Source organism: Molothrus ater, unplaced genomic scaffold (assembly GCF_012460135.2).
Source record: "Molothrus ater isolate BHLD 08-10-18 breed brown headed cowbird unplaced genomic scaffold, BPBGC_Mater_1.1 matUn_MA506, whole genome shotgun sequence".
NCBI classification, from domain to species: Eukaryota; Metazoa; Chordata; class Aves; order Passeriformes; family Icteridae; genus Molothrus; species Molothrus ater.
The window spans coordinates 45765-60878 of NW_023416572.1; the positions used below are offsets into that span (position 1 = coordinate 45765).

Below are 15114 nucleotides of genomic sequence, written 5' to 3' on the forward strand. Positions count from 1 at the left end.
GGACTGGGAGGGACTGACCTCCTCTGGGAGTGACTGGGATCATGCAGGGAGACAGGGGAAGTGACCAGGATTATACTGGGAGTGCACAGGCCCATAATGGGAGTGACCAGGCTCATAGTGGGAGTGCCCAGGAAACTGGAAGCACATGGGGGAGCAACTGGGCTCATACTGGGAGCAGCCACTGCCGGCTTCGGGACCCCCAGATGTCCCCCCGAGGGCCATCTGCGGCTCGGCTTTGGAGCCCTGCCAGCTGCAAACATCCCCCCCAAATAACCCCAAACCCAGGCACCCCCCGGGATATTTGAGCCGCACTCCCCCTGCCCAGGCACCTGCAAAATGGAGGGAGATGCTCCCGGGCCTGCGGCGACTCCAGGGAGCGCCCGGGCCACGAGATTCTCCCTCTCCTCTTGTGCTGCGGCCGCTCGGCCTCTTCCTCCTTCCCTCCTCCTCCTCCTCCCGCGTTCACAAAGGCCGAACCGTGAGGGGAAAGGGGGCGAGGAAAGGGCGGGACCGTGAGGGGAAAGGGGGCAGGGAAAGGGCGGGAACCGTGAGGGGAAAGGGGCGGGCTCAGGCCAAGGGCGGCAACTGTGAGGGGACACTCTGGGAGGCGGCACCCTGCAAACAGAACTGCAACGGACTGAACATGAACGAGAAAGAAACCAGTAAGTCTGAGAGTTTTATTTGCTATCAAATACATCCCACACACCCAGCCCCACACAATCCCCATCCCACCACTCTAATTGAGATCCCACTTCTCCCAATCTTCTCCCAGCCCCATCTCAGCCTGGTGGCTGACGAAATCGAATTTGGTATGGCACTGAGTTCTTTTGAGGTGGGTTTGAGCCCTTTTGGGATAAGATTGAGCTGTTTTCACTGGGATTTGAGTGGTTTTGAGGGGACAGATCCATCCCTCTTGGCTTCTGGAGTGGAAACACATGGAGAAGAGAAAAAAATTAACGTGAAATTAAAAGTAGAAGTAGCCAGGTGTGTTCCTAACATGGATCACAGGGAATGTGAGTGACCAGGGCTGTGCCCTAAGTGCCTCCTCCAGTGGGGGATGGAGCTGCAGCAGCGCACGAAGCTCTTCCCGCACTCGGGGCACTTGCAGGGCTTCCCTTACCGGTGCCTCCGTTGGTGTTGGGCCAAGTTAGAGCTGCAGGAGAAGCTCTTCCCACACTGGGGACACTCGTAGGGCCTCTCCCCGGTGTGGATGCGCCGGTGGGTGACGAGGGTGGAGTTGTACTTGAATCCCTTCCCACAGTCGGGGCATTGGAAGGGCCTCTCCTCTGTGTGAATCCGATAGTGCAGGAGGAGATGGGAGCTGGTCAGAAACCTCTTCCTGCATTTATCACACTCGTAGGGCCTCTCCCCTGTGTGGATGCGCCGGTGGGTGATGAGGGTGGAGTTGTGCTTGAATCCCTTCCCACAGTCGGGGCATTGGAAGGGCCTCTCCTCTGTGTGACTCTGATAGTGCAGGAGAAGATGGGACCTGGTCTGAAAGCTCTTCCCACACTTGGAACACTCATAGGGCCTCTCCCCTGTGTGGCTCCTCTGGTGCTTGATCAGGCTGGAGCTCCTGCTGAAGCTCTTCCCACACTCCCCACACTCATAGGGCTTTTCCCCAGTGTGGATCCTATGGTGGCTGATCAGGCTGGAGCTCGCGCTGAAGCTCTTCCTACATTCCCAACACTCATAGGGCTTCTCCCCCGTGTGGGACCTCTGGTGCACAATCAGGCTGGAGCTCTGGCTGAAGCTCTTCCCACACTCCCCACACTCATAGGGCTTTTCCCCAGTGTGGATCCTCTGGTGCACAATCAGCTGGGAGTTCCACCTGAAGCTCTTCCCACACTCCACGCATGTGTGGGGCTTCTCCCCATCATGGAGCTGCTCATGGAGCACCAGCTCCGAGCTCTGGCTCCATCTCCGGCCACCTTCCCGGCCCAGGCTGGCTCTTTCCCCCTCACATCCCCGCCATCTGCGTTTGCAGTCCCTCCTCGTATGGCATCTCCGGGCCTTTTCCTCCCCGTTGGCTTCCTGCGCCGTGGAGCCGCTCAAAACGGCCTCTTCCACCAGGTTCTGCCGCGGGCATTTGTCCTCCCTGCTCTCCATGCTCAGCTCCTGCTCTGGGTGAGGAAGGACAAGGACAGCATGGGATTTGCCTCCGTGCCACAGGCAAGGGCATCGAGATCCCCCCAGGCCGTCTCTGGGGACGCACTGCCCCCTCTTGGCTCTCCCCATTTCGGGATGCCGGGGCTGTTTGAGCTCCCGGGCTCCCTTCTCCCCTCATTCTCTGCTCTGCGCTGCAGCGGCTCCAAGGAGTCCCCCCTGCCCCTCTCCAGGCTCTTGAGGCTCCCGCCAATGGCGGCGCTCCCCCCTCTCTGGCCTCCCCACTTTGGCCTCCTGGGGGACACAGGGCTCTGCTCCTCCAGGCTGCCTCTGCCGGCAGCTGCCACCGCCACCCCCCGATGTCCCCCCGAGGGGCCTTTTCCGCTCAGCCTTGGACTTCTTCATTCTCCAAACATCCCCCCAAAAACCCAACCCAGGGACCCCCCGGGATATCCGGGCCGGGCTCCCCCTGCCCGCTCACCTGCGCCATGGGGGGGGCGATGATCCCACAGGTGGGGGCTGCGAATTCAGGCAGGGCTGGAGACCGCGTGGTTCCCTCAGTTCAGCCTTGATCCGCCTTTGTCCCCCCCTCTTCCTCCTCCTCCCGCTCCTCCTCGGTCGTATCTCCACCTCCCGCTCCTCCTCCCCCCTCACCCCGCCTCCTTCCCTCCTCTTTCTCCTCCCGCTCCTCCTCTTCCATCCCCTCTCCTCTTCCTCCCCTGTCTTATCCCCACCTCCTGCTCCTCTTCCATCCCGCCCCTTCCATTCCTTCTTCTCCTCCTCCCCCCTTACCCCGCCTCCTCCTCCCCCTCCATCCGTGCCCTTCCCTCCCTCCTCCTCCTCCTCCCCCAGCAGCAGGCACACCCTCGGTGCCCCGTTCCCGCAGCCCTCGCAGCCCGCGGCAGCAGCGGCGATGGAGCCGGGACAGGTCGGCATGGGCAGCGCGGGGCTCTCGGCTGCTCCCAGCCGCTGCGGGCGGGGGAACCCGGCCCGGGCGAGAGGAGAGGCAAACTGGGCAAACTGGGGGCAGATCACAAAGCTAAGGATGCAGCAGAAAATGGAGCTGAAAGACTTATGTTAATATTAACTCCAAACGAGGAAATACTGGAAATTCCAAAGTTTAGGGAAGCCGAGAAAAAAGAATTAAACAAGATAGGAAATGAACAAGATAAATCAGGGAAATAGAAACTTCTAGATGGAAGACAATTACTTAATAAAATGTGCTTACTAGGAAAAGATTAGAAGACGTGCATCAGAAACCCCACTGGCCTACTCAAGCTTTGTGTGATCATTTTTTAAGGAATTTTGGGTGCACTGGGATTTTTGGTGTAGCAAAGCAAGTAACTGAAAGATGCTTAATTTGCCAAAGGATAAATAAAAAGGTGATGAGAAAAACAACATTAGGAGGTCATGAGTTAGCTCGTCGACCATTTCAAAATATCCAAGCAGAAGTTTAGATTTGTTAGGTTCTGGATTTATTTGGAAAAAAACCCATTTAATCTAGAAGAAAGAGAATATGCCATATGTTAGACAGGAGATTTTAGGAGAATAAAAATCTTTGAAGTATCAGAAACACCCGAGGAAAAAACCAAGAAAATAAAAAGGGGAAATGAAAGGGAGGGGAACAAGAGGAAAAGTCAGAAAGAGAGTGGGATCCTCTGCAGCTCTTGCCCCCTCCGTTCGCGGCCGAGGCGCCTGTCCCGGGTCCCGGCTCGCTGCCCGCCTCAGCTCCGCCTGCCCCGGTTTCCATCCCAGGTGCGGGCTCACTGCCCAGGGCAGCTCCACCTGCCCCGGCGCTGGCGGTGAATTTGTGTGCCCTGGCCCCACTGCCCGGCCCGCGGCCGCTCTGCCGGCCATGCTGGGGAAGATGGGGGTTGCTCTGTCCTGCCGCGTGGGCCGAGGTCACCGCGCCGACCGCACCGAGGGCGGGTCCCAGCCATCCCATCCCCGGCTGCCCTGCCCGTGCCAGCTGCGCTGGGCACCGCTGCTGCTGCCGGGGTCTCCCACCTGCCTTTGCTCTGCCGGGAGCTGCCGGATCAGCCGCCATAAGCCATGTGGGGGCTGCCCACGCTCCGGCTCGGCCTCCACGGGAAGATCCCCCTCTGGCGATTCCGGCAGCAGACCCTGCCCACACTCCGACCGAGCCTCGGCGGGATATCCTCCCCTGACCCCTCCTGCTCCGAGTTACGTCCCCTTGGTAACCACAGCTCCTGCTGTTCAGGGAAAATCCCTCTCTCTACAGGAAGCACCTTATCGAAACACTAGGAGCTCAGTTAAAAGCCCTCTCCAAATTCTTTCTCAAAACACAGGAGAAAGGCTATAGAAGGTAAAAAAGTGAAAGAGTTAGATGAAGGGATTGCTCTATTGCCGTTAAGAGAGGTTCCCATGGCAGGGATGCGCTGCCCCGCCCCGCGGGAGCCACCGGCGCCCCTGCCGGCCGTGCCCGGAACTGCACCCAAGGGGAAAGCGCCGCAGCCGAAAGGCCGGGACCGGCTCCGGGCTCTGTTTGTTGGCACTGCCGGAGCTGTTTATACACACTACTATTATTATATTATACACACTAGTAAAGAACCGTTATTCCTAATCCCATATCTTTGCCTGAGAGCCCCTTGATTTCACTATCCTAAAAATTAAGAGGGAGGGGGTTTGCATTCTCCATTCCAAGAGAGGCTTTTTCTGCCTTCCCAAGCAGACACCTGTCTTGTAAAGCAAGACAAGCACCCACAGGCACTGAGGGGGGCTGCAGGAGGGGCAGAAGAAGGCCCTGCAGCACTTGGGCACAAAGGCCCAGCAGGTGAGTGCAAGAAGGGAGCAGCAAAAGGCCAAGCTGAAGGCAAAGGCCAGGGCAGAGCTCCTACAGCCCCTGAGGGATCAGCCCCAGGGCCCAAGGGGGCCCCGGCACCCAGGGCACGGGCTCGGCCACAAGCACCCGGCAGAGGCATTGCCCTCCTCGGCAGGGCACAGCCCACCCTAACAGCCCCTGGCAAGGAATCAGGGCTCCAGCTGCAGGGCACAAGGACACTGCAAGCAGAGACAGCAGCACCCTCAGGACCAGCAAGTCCACCCCGTGATGGACATGGATTGGCAGGGCTGTCACAGCTCCCATCACACCAGGGACCCTCCACACTGGAGCCCTTGAGAACATTCAGGTGGGTCTGCATTGAGAGGAGGCATTTTCTGATGGACACAGGGGCCTCTCAATCTGCTCTGAATCTTAGACCTAAAGGGGAAAATAGTAAAGGAATATTTTAATTTTTAAGGGAATGAGTGGGAAAGATGAGCAGGTATGATTTGTTCAACCACTATTAGAAGCTGTGGGGGATAGGTTTGAAATAAATGAATTTCTTTTTCTTCCTCCTGTGATTGTAATTAACTAGGAAGGAGTTTGAGAGCTGGATTTTAATACTGTAAAAAGGGATACAGAGGCTAGTTCTGTTGTACCTCTGTGTCAAAAGTCTGACAAGGCCTATGCTGAAGTGAACCCAGAAGTGTGGGCAGCCCCAGGGAAATACAGAAAATTAGATATGGAGCCTCTACAAATTAAAGCAACCAGGACAAGCAATACCCTGTTCCAAGAGAGGGAAGGAAGGGCTCACAGCCTGGTATTGAGTCCCTGTTAAAGGCAGGGCTTTTGGAGCCAAGGATGTCTCCCTACAACACTCCTATCTTGCCAGTCAACAAACTGGATGGATGGACCCAAGGGGGAAACACAGAATTTTCAAGTGTTAAAATTAAGATTAACTGAGGCGAGTGGCCTGGGCCTTCCAGACAGGGAAAAAGAATTTGAATTATAGGTGGACGTTAAACAGGGTCTTGCCAAAGGAATTCTTGTGCTAAAATGTTTAACCCAGTGGCCAGAGAGCAGCCTCATTGTCTGCAGAATTGTGCAGCCACAGCTTCCGTGAGAGCAGAGGCTGAAAACTGATGACAACAGGAGGATCTCCTAGAGTTCAAGTCTGGCATCAAGTTAAAGCTCTGACAACCAAAAGAGCCTCTAAATGGATGAGCAGGGCTCGGTTATTACAGTATGAAACTTGTTCAGTGGCACAGGAGGATTCAGAACTGAGGACAGGGCAAGGGTTTAACCCAGCCTCCTGTTTGAACAGCCTGGAGAGGGGCTGGCAAGGAACCCAGGACTGCACTCAAGGGACAGAGCTCCCGAGCCAGGCTGGGAGAGATTGATGGGACATTCCCTGGCCTGAGGGAGACAATGTGTTTGTGGATGGCTCTGCAAGGGCAGCAGAAGGGAAAAGAGCTACAAGACAGGCTGTTATTAAGGAAGGGGAATCAGACAAAGCGCAGGTCACCGCCCCATGCTCAGCTCAACCCGCGGAGCTGTGGGTGCTTGTAAAAGCCTGGCACTGAAATGCCCTGAGCAGGAAGGCTTCAATATCTTCTGCTGACACCATGGCACCTAACAGGGGGCAAAAGCAATTCTGACTGCTTCAGCAATCACTGGATCACTTATTAACCTATTTCTAAAACAAATAATTCAAAGATAATGGATTGTGGAAGCAATAGATTCAGATGGGGAACTCATTTTACAGGAAAGACCCTTCAGGGGGTTATGGCAGCTTTAGGAATACAATGGGACCTCCATAACCCCTGGCAAGCCCAGAGCTCGGGTTGGGTAGAAAGAATGAATGGGGAAATAAAGAAACACCTTTGGAAGCTGGAGATGGAAACTAAGATGCCATGGGTACAGCTTTTGCCATTGGCTTTGGCAAGAAAAAGAGCCAGACCCAAGGCAGATATTCAATTATCTCCCTTGGAATTCATGTCTGGAATTCCTTACCTGGGCAATTCTCCACCTAGTGCAGGGTGGAAATAAGGGATGTAAATGTAAGGCAGGCTGTAGCCAGAATCCTGTCTCCTGTGGAATCTCTCCCCCAGGAAGCTGGGCTGGCACAGAGCCTGCCCTGGGACTTTGCTGTTGCCAACACCCAGCCAGGACATCGGCTCCTGCCTAAGGAGTGCAAAGCAGCACCACTGGTGGCCAAGGGGCCCACGCCAAGTGTCCCTGAGGCCAGAAACAGCCGCCAGCACAGCTGAGCACGGGGGGACCCCTCAGCCTGGCCTCAGGGGCTCTGAAGCCCCGGAGATTTGCACTTCCCGCCTGCAGCAGGACCATGGGAGCCACCCCCGAGCCTGCCCTGAAGGCAACGCAGCAGCAGCCAGGGCTCCACAGCGGGCCAAGCCCCTGGGCCTGCCCACAGATCCTCTGCTCAAACCCTCAGGAATCCTGGCCACCCTCCTCTGGCACCTCCAGCCACTGCGGCCAAGCCTCGCTGCCACTGCTGCAGCTCCAGCGCTGGCTGGGCCTGCACTGCCACAGCTGCTGGGGAGCACCGCGGCACAATTCCACTCTGGGGCTCACTCACACCCACACTCTGGGCTGACTGCGACTGCATTGCTGCAAAATGTACCCATTCTGCTTCTTTTAAATCTTATTTCTCTGCTCAGAAAGGTTTCTCTACTCAAAGGTTTGCCTTTGGGAAAGAAATTTTAAAGGTTTTATTTAAGGGGTTCCCAGTCTGTTCGGATGTTAAACTCATCTCCACCACTCAATGGAGACGAGTTTAACATCCGAACAGACTGGGAATAGCCCAAAAGACACCCACAGAGATAACGACCAGCAACAAAACATCAACGCCCCGCAGCAAACAGCAACCAACAGCTGCCCCAGACACTGCCCCCGCACAGCTGGAGACACCTGGTCTGGAAAAGGCTGAGAAGGAAATCCAGGAGTGTGGACGGAATTCACATCAGAGGGAAAGAAATCCGAGACTAATAGGAAACCAAATACTAAAAACTTACACGACTTGGAAGCAATGAACATTAAAGCGGTGGATTTAGATTGGTTCAGACTACGTAAAGTTTAGGAAAAATCGAGTAAAACTGACATGTCATGGAATGATTTTTTCTGCACAGCCGGGCTATGTGTGGATGAAAGTATTTCTGTTGCACATCCTGGCCAGAACCAAGTAATGCCTTGACTCTCTCACACTAAAGAGATTCTTGGAGAGTTTTTGTTTTCCCTACAGTTTCAGTGATAAGATTACAACATGAGAAACATTTTTTATAATAATCCTACTTTATATTGTCAGGTAGGTTTGGGACAGAAGGGTGAGAATCAATTTTTGGTCTGGGTTTTTCCATGTTCGCCTTTATGTTGCATTTTGTAAAATTGAAGAGCTTTAACCGTGATACTTTTAACTCTTAAATAGTTAATACTTTTTTTTAAAAAAGCAGATTCCGGGGGGGCCACATGTGACTCACCAGATGGCTGCCCTGGAAGAGAAGCTTTGGTTCTAGTCAGCCAGGAGAGGAGCTTTAGAAATGCAAATGAACCCTGCTGGGCAAAGCCTGGCCAATGTACCTGGGTCTCTTGCCTGGGGCAGGAATTGGGCTGATTCCCCCTGCCCCTCACCCCGAGCTCTGCCTGCTTGCACTGATGGAATTTGCACAGCTCAAGGCAGAGCCCGGGGTGAGGATATCTGACCCTGCAACAGAAACGGGTGAAGCTGCAAAGGGAAACCGCAAATGGAGAATGTTGGGAAAACTTCACTATAAATAAATGGGGGGGAATCATCCCTCTGCCCACTCCAACGTGTGCTGTCACTGTCTGTGTTATATAGGGTGGATTAGAGCACTGAGATGTTCTTGCTACCACAAGTTCCAGGAAATCAGTTGGGAATCCAAGTATTTGATGATTTAATTAGAGACAAATGGTCAATTGATGCAGCCCTGGCTGGAGAGAGCAGCCAAAAATGGGGAGAAGATGAAAGGCCAGCAGAACAAATCCTGCAACACCATGGACCAGCCCCTGGGAACCCAAACCAATTCATATCAGGAGCCACAGAACCCATTTCTCATTTCAGTGGCACCATTAGATTACAAGCTGTCCTCGGAATAACCAACCAGACAGCTCCAGCTCCTGACCTTCCTGCTGAGCAATCCACTGAAATGAGGAACACAACATTTCCCCATGGGATGGGATCAGATCATCTGTTAGCAGAGAAAAGAGGAGTTTGTGGAAAATCAAATGACTCAAACTGGTCTTGGCAAATAGATGACAAAGCAAAAGTGGTGAAACAGATAACAAAGGAAACAAAAAAGCAGCTCATGTACCAGTCCAAACGTGGAAAGGATGGGAATGGGACATGGTTTTGTGGTTCCCTGGCAGACCATGGGTTAAACGAATGCTGCTTCTGCTCTGATGTGCTACAGCAACTCTCACCTTTTTACCATGCTCCACACCTTGAGAGTGCGGCTCATTCAGCAGCTGAGCGAGGGGCCAGGGACTTGTAGATAAGGAAGTACCGGCCGAAACCACCAGCTTCAATAAATGTTATTAATTAACATGGACTGCTGCTCACAGAAAGTCCCGCTAATTTCCTGAACGTCGAGAACAAAAAAGACTTAACAGAGCCGTGAATATCGGCTGTTCTACAAAAGTGGGGGTGCACATTAACGAGGTGCAGTTGGCAGATCGGGAGGTCTGAACCTTCCAAGTACCTCAGGCAGTGGGCAAAGGGAGAGGGAGATGAGCCGGGAAAATGAGGATAAAAAGGAGGCTGCGAACTACAACAATGGCAGAGAGCGCACGGCAAATGCGCCACGGCCTCTCCCTCTGCTCAGCAATAAAGTCACTTGTACAGGACTCCTCTGTCTCCTCGGGGCACAGAAACCTCCGGCCACGTGAATTTCCCCGCACAGCCGCGGGCACGGGGCAGCCGCCTCTGTCCCAGCCACAGGAACCGGGCCGAGCCAGCGCTGCTCCGGCAGCGGCTCCTGCCGAGGCAGCGGCCGCAAGGAGACCGCGGGCAGCCGCTCCCGCAGCGCCCTCACGGCAGCGGCACCACGGGCCGGACACGGCACAAGGAACCCGCCTGAGCCCCCTGCCGCCCCCGAGGCCCGCAGCGAGCCCCGAGCCCCCGCACAACCCAGCGCGGCTCCCACCTGCGCTGCGGCCGCCCCCCAGCTCCGCCGCCGCCTCACCGGTGGGTCCCGGTCGCTCCCAGTATGGTCCAAATCACTCCCGGTAGGATCCCAGTTGCCCCCGACACGGTCCCAGCGGCTCCCAGTCATGCCCTGTATGGTTCCTTTCACTCTCAGTCCCTCTCAGTAAGAGCCCAGTGTGGCCCCAGTCACTTCCAGTATGAGCCCGGTCACACCTTACCCGATGCCATTTGCCCCCGCTGTGGTCCCAGTTGCTCCCAGTATAAGTCCAGTCACCTCCAGTTTGATCCCAGTTACTCCCAGACACTCCCAGTACGATGCCAGTGTCCTAGGGTGACGTTATGATGCTTGTATCCCCATTCATGTGTTCTGTTAATGTTGGATATTATGTTCTGTACCTTTAAGACCGGCTCTGAAGAGGGAAAGTTTTGTTTTGGTTTTCTTATCAGCCTGGCGGGACACAGAGACTGCAGCTTTGGCTTTTGCTGCTTTTGCTTTTCGCTTTGCTCTCTCGCTCTTGCTTGCTTCGCTTCTGCTTGCTTTTGCTCATTAGCTAGTTTAGCTAAACTGTCCAATTTCTTCCTGGACTGTTTCTCCTTTCCTTTTTCTGACCATTTCGAACCTGCTCTGGACTGGGACCTGGGAAACACCAAAATCCTGCACCTTCTGGCCTGCAGCAGCAGCCCCAGCGCCGGAGGGACTGAGAACAGAGTGACGACCCCCAAGAGAGACTTTCTGAATTTGTCATCCTTTTCAGAGTGTTGCCATCCGGTATTGTTCATTTTGTGTGCTGGGGGGTGCTGTGCCTGTTAAATAAACAGGTTCTTTCCACTCCTCTCCGAGGAATCCTTCCCGAACCGGTTGGGGGGAGGGACCGTGTGGGTTTGCTTACTGGAGGGGCCCTAATTTGGAAATTCTCCTCCAAATTTGCCCTAAACCACGACAAAATCTTGGCGCCCAATGTGGGGCGAGAGAGAGTGAGTGGAAAAACCCTGTTTTGAGTGTATTTTGGTTGCCATTACTCTCTGTTTGTTTGAAGCAGTTAATAGCCATGCTTTTTGAATTCATGATGAGTGTTGGGGTGAAGGCTTGCATGTGCTTCTGGTCCCTAGGGTTTTTCGAGATTTTAATACCTCTGTGGTCCCTAGGTTTATTTTCCTATCCTGAAATAGTTCTAGTATTGTCCCTCATACGTAGTTTTTACAGTAGAGGGGCAGTGACCAGAATAGCTATCCTGCTGGGCTTGATGGCAATGATGTGCAAGAAGTTTATAAACATGTTGGGGTCTGCTCCAGGTATGAATGGTTCTTGGCTATGGTTATTCGTCCAGTTTGTTAGAGGAGAAGCAGCAGGGAATGAGGCTTTTCAGCCTTTGCTTTCCTTCTTCTCCTATGATTCGGTTGCATCAGTAGTAAAGGATGTTCAGTTTCCCCTGAATGTTAAAGAAACCATCTTTCTTGTATTCAATCTGGTAGCCTTCTTCTATACAGTCTGCTGTTTCTCCAGAATGAGGGCTGAGATTTCTAGACAGACTGATGAGGCCCCTGACTCAGGAGTAGACCCAGGCGTGGAACATCCTGAGGGGTGTGGGAAATGGGAGGATATGGGCCAAATCCTGAAGGAATTCTCTGACCCTATAGTCTGGGATTTTCCCCATAAACAAATTCAGAACCCAGCTGAGGTGGGGAAATATCTGAAAGAGAAATACCAGGATGAGCCTAAGGAGAGAAAGGTCATTGCAGTGAGCTGGGCCCTGGCATATGCTTATCGCACTCTGTTGGAGACTGTAGGACAGCAGACGGAGGCAGGGGGGCAGGGAGATAAATCAGCGGCTGTCCCAGTCACTCAGGCTGCAGCCAACACCCCAGGCTCAAAGCCAGCAGCCAAACCAGATAGCGAGCCTAAGCCAGCAGCTAAACCAATGGCTGTTGCTACCAGTACCAGAAGTGGGAAATGCACGGACAAGACCAATCGACCAGTGGATGATGATGATGATGATGATGATGCAGGAGAAGGAACCTCAATGCCTCCTGACATAAAATCAGGAGTCAAAGCAGCAGGTGCAAGACCAGATGCAAATACTGAGTCTTTTTCCCTGAAGGACCTTCGTGGCTTACGGAAGGATTACACCCGACGACCTGATGAATCCATAATTCGTTGGTTAGTCCGTCTCTGGGATGCTGCAGGCGAGGCTACAATTCTGGATGGCACGGAAGCGAGGCATTTGGGATCCCTGTCACAGGATCCTGTCATTGACCAAGGAATGATGAGGGGGGCAAACCCTCACAGCCTCTGGGCACGGGTCTTGGAAAGTGTTGCACAAAGATACCTGTGTGCAGATGACCTTTCTATGCAACAAACACAGTGGAAGACCATAGAGCAAAAATGGCAGTGGCAGAGATTATCTTCTCAGATGATGTGACAACTAGGAACCCAGACCTGGTGCCATGCACGTCTGTGATGTGGCGAAAACTTGTGTGACTTGGGCCACACGAATATGCTTCTGCCCTAGCCATAATGAAGCGGGATGAGAGGGACGAGACTGTGCTGGATATGGCAAGGAAGCTCCGAGCACATGCAGATGCTGTGCATGGCCCAACACATGCCAGAATTGCAGCGGTGGAAACATGTCTGCAGAACTTAGAGGATAAGATAGAGGAGAATCATAAGAAGCTCAGAGAGGAGATTAAAGAAGACCTTCTCCAAATCTCGGCAGTACAGATCAGAGGTTCTGGTATCCAAGGCAGACGTTTCCCAGATGGCGAGAGAAGGTACAGCCCACGAACAGAGCTGTGGTTCTACCTGCGTGACTGTGGAGAAAACATGAGGAGATGGGATGGAAAATCTACTGCTGCTCTGGCCCAACGGGTCCATGAATTGAAGGAAGGCAGGGCTGAAAGAGAGAGTTACGCCAAAAGGAAAGCAGCTCCAGTTGCCCGTAGCCGAACCACCAGGTATGATGATGATGATGACATGTCCAATCCCCTTGAAGGAACCTCCAAGACATATGCCCAGGGAAAGAAGGATAACCAGGCTTAGAGGGGCCCTGCCTCTAGCCAGGTAGAGGCCAGGGAAAATCGTGTTTTCTGGTCTGTGTGGATTCGTTGGCCTGGCACATTGGAACCACAAGAGTATAAAGCTTTGGTTGATACTGGTGCTCAATGTACATTCATCCCATCGAGACATGTGGGGACAGAGTCTGTTTCTATTGCTGGTGTGACAGGAGGATCCCAGGATTTCACTTTGGTGGAAGCTGATGTGAGCCTGACTGGGAATGAGTGGAAGAAACATCCTATTGAGACTGGCCCAGAGGCCCCATGTATTTTGGGCATAGACGACCTTCGAAGTGGGTATTTCAAAGACCCAAAAGGACTCAAGTGGGTATTTGGGATAGCTGCTGTAGAGACAGAGGGCATCCAGCAATTGAACACCTTGCCTGGGCTGTCTGAGAATCCATCTGCAGTAGGACGCCTGATGGGAGAAGAGCAACGGGTGCCAATTGCCACATCCACAGTGCATCGACAACAGTATAGAACCATTCGAGATGCTGTGATCCCCATCCATAAGATGATCCGAGAGCTGGAGAGCCAAGGGGTGGTCAGCAAGACCCACTCACCCTTCAACAGCCCCATTTGGCCTGTGCGAAAATCTGAAGGAGAATGGAGATTGACTGTGGACTACCGTGCATTGAATGAGGTGACTCCACCACTGAGTGCTGCCGTGCCAGACATATTAGAGCTCCAGTAGGAGCTTGAGTCCAAGGCAGCGAGGTGGTATGCCACTATAGACATTGCCAATGCATTTTTCTCCATTCCTCTGGCAGCAGAATGCAGGCCTCAGATTGCTTTCACGTGGAGGGGAGTGCAGTACACCTGGAAGCGACTGCCCCAGGGATGGAAGCACAGTCCCACCATCTGCCATGGACTGATCCAGACTGCACTGGAAAGGGGTGAGGCTCCAGAACATCTGCAGTATATTGATGACATCATTGTGTGGGGGAAGACAGCTGCGGAAGTGTTTGAGAAAGGAAAGGAAATCATCCAAATCCTCCTGGGAGCTGGTTTTGCCATTAAAAAGAGCAAAGCAAAGGGACCAGCTGATGAGATTCAGTTCCAGGGAGTGAAGTGGCAAGATGGACGGCATCAGATTCCTACAGACGTCATCAACAAGATCACAGCAAGGCAGTGTGTGCAAGGGCCCTGGGTGGCACGCTGCAGCACGGTCACTGTGCCATGGAACAGAATCCGGTGTCCAAGGCCCCTTTGTGACACGTGGGAAATAGAAGCTTGCCCGGCTGCTGGCAACACGCAACGGGGCACAAGGGGACAGAGCGGTGCCGTGAGGAGCCCCCGCACAGCGCACTCGCTCCCGTCTGACCCGGAGCTTCTCCGCGGCGCTGTTCCTGCAGCTGAGCTCGAGGCCAGAGCACAGGACTCGCTGATCCGTGGCCTTCCTGAGGCTTCTATTCTGCAGCTGCCCTCAAGGGACTTGGTGCCCTGGAGCTTTCCCAAGGCATCTCTCCTGCAAGTAGCTCCAGGCACAGCCATGGAGCAGAGAGTCCCAAGAGTGCCCAAGCTGGCCTGGGTGGAGGAGGAGGAGGAGGAAGAAGAAGGCCCTGGAGCTGCCGCAGCACAGGAGACAGAAGAGGTGGTGCCGTTCCCTCCACCGCAGGAGGGTGAGTGGCAGAGCTGGGCTGCAGGGCTGGAGCCTGCAGCCAATTGGCGCCATGCCATGCCATGCCATGCCATGCCATGCTCCTACAGCTCCTACAGCTCGTCTGCGACTTTATCCGGAGCATTGGGCAGGAAGAGACCAGCACCATGGGCACTGGGCTCAGAGCTCACTCAGAGCTCCTCAGTCATGAGACCAGTGCCGCCCTGCTGGATTTGCTCCTGGAGAAGGGTGTCGCCAGGCCAGAACAAGTGAGCAGCCTGGGGCCAGGCTTCAACTCCTCCATGAGTCCCGTGGCTTCCCCAGCCATGCCTGCTGGTCCCTGGGAGCCTTTGCAGCCATGGCAGCGCGCTGGCAAGGGAAGCACTTCTCTGG

At 54.0% G+C, this 15114-nt stretch overlaps 2 protein-coding genes across 4 annotated transcripts in view; both read right to left on the reverse strand.

Annotated features, from left to right (window-relative positions):
- Positions 1–486: 486 nt before the first annotated feature.
- The window catches only part of LOC129047111 (zinc finger protein 552-like), a 251321-nt gene continuing 236693 nt past the window's right edge, over positions 487–15114 (reverse strand). Inside the window, exon 2 of the mRNA XM_054518261.1 lies at positions 487–637. Within this exon, the coding sequence (XP_054374236.1) occupies positions 568–637 (70 nt within the window). The 3' untranslated portion in view covers positions 487–567. The remainder of the gene's footprint in view (positions 638–15114) is intronic.
- LOC118701025 (zinc finger protein 239-like) lies at positions 664–4223 on the reverse strand. Of its 3 annotated transcripts, none has more exons than XM_054518259.1 (3): positions 4114–4223; positions 1121–2123; positions 664–920 (listed from the first exon to the last, which is right to left on the reverse strand). In XM_054518259.1, exons 1-3 carry the CDS (start codon positions 4151–4153, stop codon positions 737–739), a joined length of 1227 nt encoding a protein of 408 aa, XP_054374234.1. In that variant the 5' UTR covers positions 4154–4223; the 3' UTR covers positions 664–736. The 3 variants fall into 3 exon arrangements, with proteins under 3 accessions (XP_054374234.1, XP_054374235.1, XP_036261491.1); XM_054518260.1 differs by lacking the exon at positions 4114–4223 and adding an exon at positions 2588–2682 and having other exon boundaries at positions 1121–2118; XM_036405598.2 differs by lacking the exon at positions 4114–4223 and adding an exon at positions 2588–2682.